Below are 11,068 nucleotides of genomic sequence, written 5' to 3' on the forward strand. Positions count from 1 at the left end.
GTCAAAACACGAAATCCCATGGTGTTTGCTTGAATATCTCCGCAATCATTGGTGCTAAAACGAACTGAGACAACCCATTGGAATAGCGGAAAATACACTTTCATAGGTTAGGCTAATCTGATGCATCTCGTGATCCAGCTCCATCTCCATCACTTTCAGAAAGACTGCATGGCGTCAGCTTGATTCATGTCCTGTTGTAGGCTACATGCTGATCATTATCACTAGGCTAATGGTTTAGGGCGCGATTTTTTTTCTCTCCCTTTCTGTTTTCGTTAGTCTTAACTTTAACTTAACTTTTTTTACTCAAGTAACGGATGGGATTTTTGATGTAGCGAAGTACAATACTTCACTCAAAAAGTAATCAAGTAAAATTTAAAATACCGATTTTATAAACAATATATATATAATACAAAATACACAGAAAAACTACTCAATACAGTAACGTGAGTAAATGTATTTCGTTACTTTCCACCTCTGCCTATAACGCCTACCAGAAGGTAACAGTTGAAACAGGTAGTTGCCTTTCTGTTATCTAGCATCTTTTTCTGTTTGTTGGTGACTATGTTTTATGTTTCAGAGTGCCGTTACCTGTTTGGTTTGGCCAGCAGACCATAACATTTTTTGTGGAATGGCAGATGGAAAGGTAACATACATGTAGCAAAGGTAGCATACACTGCTCAGAAAAAGTTAGTGATATCTGGCTTTCGGGTCAAATGTAATTGGACTTGAACTGTTGGACATGCGCATTCAAAAGTTTAGAGAAGGTCACATCAAGTTCACCTGCAAAGGTTATAGTGGATTTTCGGTTTATCCTGAAATTACAGCCGAAAGCCGAATATCCCTGACTTTTTGTGAGTAGTGTGTGTACAGTTCAGACTCTGGTACTGTCTTTGTGTCCTATTTAACATATTGCACTCTTTGCCTCGGCCTTGCACCCCTCAGATCCGAAAAGCCAACACAAAAACAAACAAGGCGTCCACAATTTATGGGGCAGACTCCTACGTTGTCTCATTAACATCCAAGTATGTATGTGTTTCTATTTGAGATGTCATTCTCCCCTATTGACGCCTCTTAACACAGGTGTCAGTAAACTGTGTACCTTTTCGAAAGATAAAGTCCCTCCTTTTTTATAGTGTGTCAGCCAAAGGAATCCTCTCAGGCCATGCAGATGGGTCAGTGGTGCGCTACTTCTTTGATGATGAGGACTCCGGAGAGTCTCAGGTATTCTGTTTTTTTTTGTTTTTTTTGCCATACAGAACTTAGACCCCGGTGGCTTTTGCCAGCGATGAGACCATGTTCCACCATAAAGGTGCAAGATGTGTCTGCCTTTGTTCTCCGTAAGTCTCAGGATGGGCCTGACAGTTGTTTTGGGGGCACGTTGTCCTGTCCCTCTCTTTGGTTGTGTATGTAGTAATGTAGAAGGTTTACGGCTGATGTAGTTAATGGACAAAGCAGTACTAGCAACAGAACCTAGAGGAGGTGCTAGGTGTTAATGGTTGTATCAGTGATAGCGGGGATACGTCACTTCTGTTGATGTGAACAAAACAGAGAGCTAGCTCGCTACTCCCTCCCCCTTCTTCCCGTGCAATTGAAACTCTCCTAAACGTGCATCTCGTCGGTTATTGGTTGAAACACTTAATTTTGCTTTTGAGTGGTTGCCAACCCCGTTTTGTAGCTATTGTTTTTGTGTACAGATCTCAGAGCCTAGGCTGCCTACAGAGACGCGTTTTTTTGACGGCCTGCTTATGGGGCAGGCAGCTAGCGGATTGTTAGAAAAGATTAGATGAATGTGATCATTGATGTTTCGGCCTTTTTTTGGGCCGGAAATCGCTGATGCAACCTTTAAGTCTACACATGATGCTAGTCTATAGGTAAACATTTGTGCCGCCCAGGAAAGTGTCATGGCTACAGTACATTGAAAAGCATTCTTTTCCTCTCTGCGCTCACCAGGGAAAGGTCTTCACACACCCGTGCCCTCCGTACGCCCTGGCCTGGGGGGCCGACAGCATCATCGCCGGCGGATGCGACAAAAAGATTGTGGCCTACGGGAAGGAGGGCCACATTCTGCAGACGTTCGACTACAGTAGGGACCGCTCGGAGAAGGAGTTCACCGTGGCCGCAACCAGCCCCAGTGGACAGTCTGTTGTGCTGGGGAGCTTCGACAGGTGAGCGCTCACGGGCTGGTCTCACAGGTGTAACTAAAGAAATGGTTTCATGTAGGACCAAACGCAGATGTACTATTTATGCCATGATCAGTGATTTTTGGTGTATCAGGTAAACCTTTAGCCTCGTTGACACTAGACCCTTCTCAACTGAGAGTGGGTCAGGAAAAGGTTCATGGATTTACGACTACCAGCAGGGGTAGCCTAGTAGTGAAATTAAACTTAAATGGGCACATTAAACTCTTACCAAATCGTTTCAGAAGTGTAGCAGTTTTAAATGCAGTTGGTTACTTAAACCAAAGATATACATGTCCATGCCAGATTAGCGATAGTGTATTTGCGTACCCGTGTTTTAGGGACATTGGAAATGGGCTTCAATGGCCTCATGGCCAGATGGACCTGCAGAGAAAATCCCAAATTTGCCGAAGGTTTGTATGGGTATTCCCAGGCTAGTAAACCTTGAGAAGTTGATAGTAGTTCCTTGACCTTGATAATAGTTCCAGTTTGAAAGAAGGCAGACCGTTTTGGTGCGATTGCACTCTAGGTAAGAGTAGTGATCAAAGGATTGCACTCAGACTGATGAGAGATTTTGGCTCCACCCTAATATTGTTTAAGCCTGTCGGATCCTTTGGTTTTTCCCCCTGTACATTTGAGTTGTGTCTCTCGCCAGGTTAAGGGTGTTCAACTGGAGCCCTCGCAGGGGCAACTGGGATGAAGCACCTCCCAAGGAGATCCCCAACCTCTACACCATCACGGCCCTGGCCTGGAAGAAGGACGGCTCCCGACTCTGCGCGGTCAGTTTTATTCATGCTCAGTGCCCCTCTGATTAAACTATGATAGCAAATGCTGAGATATAGTTAACTCTGGAAAATGTTTTGTTCATTTGACTGAAAATGTGTTGTAAACTTCACTGGGGCACTGAAAGGCCCTCAAAAGGGCCAGATGTACGTACATTTGCGAACGTAGCGTTATCAGCGTCATGGACAAACCGCAGATTGCGAACGCTGTCAGACCCAAGTTTCCGTTGTATTTATCAAACTAGTGTAAACTGCGCCTTTCTCTGCCTTTCTCCGCCCTATAAACGCAATTTACGAACGTCCACAACTGAACGGCAGAGCCTACATACAAGTGCAGTTGAATGAAGTTAACTGATGACCTCATTAAAAAGAATCAAACATTTAGCGATCATGAAATAATACCATACATGATAAGATGTCAACAAGCAGGGAGATAATGAAGATAAGAAGTTTTACTCAAACTACTTGTGCACGTAGGCTATGGAAAATTGATCAAATCTAGCAAGTAGGAAAGTTTAAGTGAATGACGTGAAAGTAAGACATTTGAAAGGCCAACGAAAGTTAAGGTTGCTTTTGATTGTACAAATACTTACAAAACTGGTGCTCTAAATAGCGATTCTGTTGTCTTTGAAAGGTTCTCTTATTGATGCATTGAACTGCAATTTGGATTAACACCTGCTTTTACAAGGCGGAAGTATATAGGCGCAGAATAGACGTGTGCTTTCAGGAGCAGTCTTTGTACATACCGCGGAATACATAATTAGGCGCTCTTTACGCTTCCCCTCCCATCTTTTTACGCTAAACTCCCACTTTCCCCTGGATCCTCCCATGAATGCATATGCATGACACGAAAATCGCAATTAGCCATTTTCAGCTCCCGCGACAGGCAGTTTGCGCTTTTACATCATTGCGGCCTGTTTGTACATACCTCGCAATGATTTTACACGCACGTTGCGAAACAAATACGCCTGAAGTGGGCGCAAAAGCGTTAGTACATCTGGCCCTCAGAGTAATTCATGACACTGAGAAACTCCTTCAGAAAGTCTTTCACACTTTCACACTGCTGTGTTTTCTCATGTTCTGGCCCCCAGGGTACGCTGTGTGGGGCCGTGGAGCTGTTCGACTGCTGCTTGCGGAGAATCCTCTACAAGAACAAATTCGAGATCATTTACGTGGGGCTGAGTCAGGTAAGTCTTAAAGCCCCCTCTGGCCCCCAAGAGCACATTTAAGTGCTGACTCATGCTGATTCAATTTCCTCCTCAGTGACCTCTCAGCTTCTGTAAAGGGCTCATACGTGTGTGTGTGTGTGTGTGTGTGTGTGTGTGCTCCGACAGGTACTCGTGAAGAACATGTCCACGGGGACCCGCGTGGTGCTGAGGTCTCGATTCGGCTACGAGATCGGAGAGGTCAAGATCCTGGGGAAGGATCGCTTCCTGGTGGCACACACCAGCGACACACTGTTACTGGGAGATATTACAGCCAACAAGCTCAGCGAGGTACGAGATGGGCAGCAACACATCTCCACTAAAGCGGAAAAATCACAGGCACACAAACGCTCCGTATTTCAGGAAGATGGACAGTTGAGAGAGCTGTATGACAAGCCAAGTCCTCATTGGGCGCAGCTCTGAGTGGCAGTAGCTTCACTTGAAGGACAGAATTCATTCCACAAGTTTGCCCTCACTTTGTCCCCACTTTCCCATGAAGTGTTTTCCTGAAAGGTCACAACATGTCTTCTCCGCCTAGACAAACTTATGAACTTTCCACAAATTTCTTGCAACCTAATTTTCCTCGACTGCCAGCCTCTTTTTTTTTTTTTTTTTTTGTAGGTGGCACACCCAATCCTCCTTGCTGAAGGTGGTAAGGTTGAGTAGGTTTTTCTTTTTTTTTTTTTGTCCCCCCACTCTTTTCGGTACGTGCCACACTTGCAAATTGCCCATCAGAAGTTTAGTGCGGCGGAGCTGCTGCAGAAGTGTGCTCTAATTAAAAAGTTCAAGGGCTGTCACGGTGCGGCTGGCTAATCCATGTTTAATGGAGGGCCCTCCACCACTCCCTCGCTCAGCCTAAGTGCCGCTCGCTATGACAGACACGATAAGGCCTGGGTTCAAGTGACCGCTCGTCTGTGTGTGTGTGTGTGTGTGTGTGTGTGTGTGTGTGTGTGCGTGCGTACATTTGTATGTAACATTGTAGACTTGTGGTGTGCCTCATGGGAACCAATAATGGAACAAACGAGAGAAAAGAAAAATGTCCTTATGTGTATTTTCAGGTGGCTTGGCAAGGATCAGGGGGAAACGAGAAGTTCTTCTTTGAAAACGAAATGGTACCCCACCTACCTACCTACCTACTAATGTTTATTAAAACACATATGTTAAAAAATTAAACCACATATGTTAAAAAAATCTATAGATGGATGGAAGAAAGAATTGATGTAGCAAAGAATTGATGTACTTTGCTAAATGACCTGATTGATTATTGTACAAGGAAGCATGACATCAATTTAATGACTGTAATTTAACTTTAATTTCACATGTAAATTACTGTAGTCAAATGAACATGACATGTGATTGGAGCTGAAAGGTATGTGTTTGTGTACAGGTGTGTATGATCTTCAATGCTGGAGAGCTGTCCCTGGTGGAGTACGGCAGCCAGGACATCCTGGGCTCTGTCAGAACTGAGTTCATGAACCCTCATCTGATCAGGTCAGTGTGTGTGTGTGTGTGTGTGTGTGTGTGTGTGTGTGTGTGTGTGTGTGTGTGTGTGTGTGTGTGTGTGTGTGTGTGTGTGTGTGTGTGTGTGTGTGTGTGTGTGCGAGAATTACTTCAAGAATGTTTTCCCCATTATCTGTTGTCTTGTGCACAACATTGGAAGGTAAATGTCATGTCAGATCTGATTTCTACCACTAGGTGGTGCTCTTGATCCATGATTCCCACTTTCACGCTGGCCAGTCTCCTATGTGCTGTAAGCCTGGTGTAAAATGAAGGGTCGGTGTTTTGCATACAGCTGTCATGTCAGCTTTTTTGGAACGTCATTTAGTCGTTACAAATCAATATCAATGTATTCAGCCTGTTAAGACAGACACATCAATAGAGAGAGAAAGTGCAAATGGCTTCCTCACCTCCAGTGCTGTCCATATTTACACACACACACACACACACGCTGACACACGCATTGGTCTGTGCAGTGTCCGTCTCAACGAGAGGAAACAGAGAGGCGTGGAGGACAACAAGAAGCTGGCCTACTTGATTGACATCAAGACCATCGCCATTGGTGAGTGCCTCTCCGATGACTGGTGTCATGATGTCAAAAGAAACAGTTTTACACAATCCAGTCGTAACTGTACAATACTGCCCCACCTTACACTAGTGCCGCAATACTGCCCCACCTTACACTAGTGCCACAATACTTACCACCTTACACTAGTGCCAAAATACTGCCCCACCTTACACTAGTGCCACAATACTGCCCCACCTTACAATAGTGCCACAATACTGCCCCACCTTACAATAGTGCCAAAATACTGCCCCACCTTACAATACTGCCCCACCTTACACTAGTGCCACAATACTGCCCCACCTTACAATAGTGCCGCAATACTGCCCCACCTTACACTAGTGCCACAATACTGCCCCACCTTACACTAGTGCCACAATACCTTACAATAGTGCCTAAATACTGCCCCATCTTACAGTAGTGCCTAAATACTGCCCCATCTTACAATAGTGCCAAAATGCTGCCCCACCTTACAATAGTGCCAAAATGCTGCCCCACCTTACAATAGTGCCTAAATACTGCCCCACCTTACACTAGTGCCTAAATACTGCCCCACCTTACACTAGTGCCACAATACCTCCTTACCTTACAATAGTGCCTAAATACTGCCCCATCTTACAATAGTGCCACAATACTGCCCCACCTTACAATAGTGCCACAATACTGCCCCACCTTACAATAGTGCCAAAATACTGCCCCACCTTACAATACTGCCCCACCTTACACTAGTGCCACAATACTGCCCCACCTTACAATAGTGCCGCAATACTGCCCCACCTTACACTAGTGCCACAATACTGCCCCACCTTACAATAGTGCCAAAATACTGCCCCACCTTACAATACTGCCCCACCTTACACTAGTGCCACAATACTGCCCCACCTTACAATAGTGCCGCAATACTGCCCCACCTTACAATAGTGCCGCAATACTGCCCCACCTTACACTAGTGCCACAATACTGCCCCACCTTACACTAGTGCCACAATACTGCCCCACCTTACAATAGTGCCGCAATACTGCCCCACCTTACACTAGTGCCACAATACTGCCCCACCTTACACTAGTGCCACAATACCTTACAATAGTGCCTAAATACTGCCCCATCTTACAGTAGTGCCTAAATACTGCCCCATCTTACAATAGTGCCAAAATGCTGCCCCACCTTACAATAGTGCCAAAATGCTGCCCCACCTTACAATAGTGCCTAAATACTGCCCCACCTTACACTAGTGCCTAAATACTGCCCCACCTTACACTAGTGCCACAATACCTCCTTACCTTACAATAGTGCCTAAATACTGCCCCATCTTACAATAGTGCCACAATACTGCCCCACCTTACAATAGTGCCACAATACTGCCCCACCTTACAATAGTGCCAAAATACTGCCCCACCTTACAATACTGCCCCACCTTACACTAGTGCCACAATACCTCCTTACCTTACAATAGTGCCTAAATACTGCCCCATCTTACAATAGTGCCAAAATACTGCCCCACCTTACAATACTGCCCCACCTTACACTAGTGCCACAATACTGCCCCACCTTACAATAGTGCCGCAATACTGCCCCACCTTACACTAGTGCCACAATACTGCCCCACCTTACACTAGTGCCACAATACCTCCTTACCTTACAATAGTGCCTAAATACTGCCCCATCGTACAATAGTGCCTAAATACTGCCCCATCTTACAATAGTGCCAAAATGCTGCCCCACCTTACAATAGTGCCTAAATACTGCCCCACCTTACACTAGTGCCTAAATACTGCCCCACCTTACACTAGTGCCACAATACCTCCTTACCTTACAATAGTGCCCAAATACTGCCCCATCTTACAATAGTGCCTAAATACTGCCCCATCTTACAATAGTGCCTAAATACTGCCCCACCTTACACTAGTGCCTAAATACTGCCCCACCTTACAATAGTGCCACAATACTGCCCCACCTTACAATAGTGCCACAATACTGCCCCACCTTACAATAGTGCCAAAATACTGCCCCACCTTACAATACTGCCCCACCTTACACTAGTGCCACAATACCTCCTTACCTTACAATAGTGCCTAAATACTGCCCCATCTTACAATAGTGCCTAAATACTGCCCCATCTTACAATAGTGCCAAAATGCTGCCCCACCTTACAATAGTGCCTAAATACTGCCCCACCTTACACTAGTGCCTAAATACTGCCCCACCTTACACTAGTGCCTCAATACTGCCCCACCTTACAATAGTGCCTCAATACTGCCCCACCTTACACTAGTGCCTCAATACTGCCCCACCTTACAATAGTGCCCCACCTTACACTAGTGCCTCAATACTGCCCCACCTTACAATAGTGCCTCAATACTGCCCCACCTTACAATAGTGCCCCACCTTACACTAGTGCCTCAATACTGCCCCACCTTACACTAGTGCCCCACCTTACACTAGTGCCTCAATACTGCCCCACCTTACACTAGTGCCCCACCTTACAATAGTGCCTCAATACTGCCCCACCTTACAATAGTGCCCCACCTTACACTAGTGCCTCAATACTGCCCCACCTTACAATACTGCCCCACCTTACACTAGTGCCTCAATACTGCCCCACCTTACACTAGTGCCACAATACTCCCTCAGTTAACAAATGTTCCATCATATTGCCTTGATTTCAGCACCCTTCATTTATTTATGTATTTGTGCAGGATGAATTTGAAAAAAGTGTTTCAGATTGTCAGCCATGTACTTACAGAAATGGCACAGGAGGATAATAGTCATTTCCATACTGTGAAGGGAAGTTGTGACTGAAAGATTGTGAATATTTAAGTTTGATAATACCAGAAACTGAACTTGAAAGCATGACAGGGCTGCCAGTCTTTGAACCAAGGGGAAAAGAGATGTTGGTTCCTTTCGAGACAGAGGAAGGGGGAGGCAGAGAGAGGAAGAGAAAGATCTGTCTTTTAACGCCCCATAAATCTGTGATGCAACTGATGTGCAGAACTATGAAAACTGGAGTTTTCTTCTTCTTTCTTGCCACCTGCACCAAGCCAAACCAGGCTCTCCTTGATCTGACACGGAGTGAGCTGTCATCTCTTGCACCAAGATGTAGATTGCAGAGATAGACAGCCAAGGGAGAGAGGTAGGGAGAGAGAAAGAGAGGGAGAGAGAGAGAGAGAGAGAAGGGTGGCAGTAAGCTTTGGTTGTTTTCTTGAGGCATGGAGTGAGAGGTAGCGCAGTAGCCAGTGTCCTAACGGCACGTGGAGGTGGACTGGACGAGGTGTCTGCGGCAGCACCACCACCCCTGCGTCAGGCAGGCGGTGACCCCACACGGGAGCGCTGGCGCATGGGGGGGGGGGCTCGGAGCGGCCGGGCCCCCTGAGCACCATCTGCCGCCCCACTCTGTCCACTTCCTGTGCTAATTAAGTCCAGGCATGTCCTTCTGTCCGCCTTCTCTCTCTCTCTCTCTCCCTCTTTTTCTCTCCCTCTCTCTCCCTCTCCCTCTCTCCCTCGCTCGCTCTCTTCTCCATCTCTCACACTTTCTTTCTTTTGAGTTATTTTTTTTCCACTGAGGGCAGTGAAAATGAAAAAGTGCTTTCTTCCAATTTATTTACCTGCTGACTGACAGGTTTGTTTGTGTGTGTGTGAGTGTGTCTGTGTGTGTTTGTGTTTGTAGTGTAAAGGTGGCGTTTGTGTGTGTGTGTGTGTGTGTGTGTGTGTGTGTGTCTGTGTCTTCTTACCCTCCCCTATCACTGTGTACTTAAAATCAGCTCAGAAAGTGTAAATTGGAATGTTTTTTTGAAGTCATTTATTTTTTTATTCTATTTTTCTTTCATCTTTCTTCTAACCATTTTTCTCTCTCTCTCTCTATCTCTCTCTCTCTCTCTCTCTATCTCCCTCATTCTTTTTGTTTTGTTTTGATTTCTGAATTCCTTCTACTGAATGCAAAACCATCCGTGCTCATAAGAAAATTATAGATTTGCTGTTACGGAGTACGTATCGACATTTAGGCCATTTTGAATGGAAATGGCTCCATTTGTCAGCCATGTTTATGGTGCTAGTCCCCCCTCTCCCCCAGCCCTCTGCAGCTCAGCTCCAGGCTGAAATAGCTGCTCATTTCTGCAAACCTTCTGAATGCAAAGCATCATGCACTCCAGACCTAGAGATCCCCTCGGAATCAGTCATGGGATATAATAGGAATTTTAAGACCATTTTCAATGTGGGGCCAAACTCATTTGACTTTTGTCAAATACACACCCCATACTTAAACCCAGACACACACACACACACACACACACACACACACACACACACACACACACACACACACATTCTCTCACTACTCTTTTGCCTCTCTACCACTCTATTCCCTATGTTTAAGCTATATGTTAGTCCCCCTCTCTCTCTCTCTCACACTCTCTTTCTCTCTCTCTCTCTCTCTCTCTCTCGTTCACTTTCTGGGTATGCACCTCATCCCTCTCTCCCTCTCTCTCCCTCTCTCCCAGTGGACCTGGTTGGTGGGTTCAGCCTGGGCACGGTGAGCCACGACTCCAAGGTGGATTGGCTGGAGCTGAACGAGACGGGCTGTAAGCTGCTCTTCAGGGACAGGAAGCTCAGGGTGAGGGGTTTCCCATGAGGCCACTGGGCTCAGGGAGACGGCTCAGAAGTTTCACTCCGAAATCCTAAACTCCCAAAGTTTAATCTTGCATCATATTCACACTGTTTAGCTCTAGCTAGCTGTTATTGGTGTTCTGACCAAATATGAAGATCACCAACGGAAATCCATTAATTAACTTCTGTAAATGGTTATGTGCGTCTGCTGATAATTGCTGCTGATAATAACATATAATACTG

At 45.7% G+C, this 11,068-nt stretch overlaps 1 protein-coding gene across 1 annotated transcript in view; it reads left to right on the forward strand.

The window, feature by feature from the left end:
• ift172 (intraflagellar transport 172) overlaps window positions 1–11,068 on the forward strand; it is a 64,839-nt gene that overhangs the window by 10,449 nt on the left and 43,322 nt on the right. The window contains exons 5-15 of the mRNA XM_042096136.1: window positions 578–643; window positions 943–1,022; window positions 1,134–1,221; window positions 1,951–2,165; window positions 2,833–2,956; window positions 4,051–4,146; window positions 4,294–4,455; window positions 5,223–5,276; window positions 5,552–5,655; window positions 6,138–6,223; window positions 10,720–10,832. Of these exons, the coding sequence (XP_041952070.1) occupies window positions 578–643; window positions 943–1,022; window positions 1,134–1,221; window positions 1,951–2,165; window positions 2,833–2,956; window positions 4,051–4,146; window positions 4,294–4,455; window positions 5,223–5,276; window positions 5,552–5,655; window positions 6,138–6,223; window positions 10,720–10,832 (1,188 nt within the window). The remainder of the gene's footprint in view (window positions 1–577; window positions 644–942; window positions 1,023–1,133; window positions 1,222–1,950; window positions 2,166–2,832; window positions 2,957–4,050; window positions 4,147–4,293; window positions 4,456–5,222; window positions 5,277–5,551; window positions 5,656–6,137; window positions 6,224–10,719; window positions 10,833–11,068) is intronic.

The sequence above is a fragment of the Alosa sapidissima genome, chromosome 6 (assembly GCF_018492685.1).
Source record: "Alosa sapidissima isolate fAloSap1 chromosome 6, fAloSap1.pri, whole genome shotgun sequence".
NCBI lineage: Eukaryota > Metazoa > Chordata > Actinopteri > Clupeiformes > Clupeidae > Alosa > Alosa sapidissima.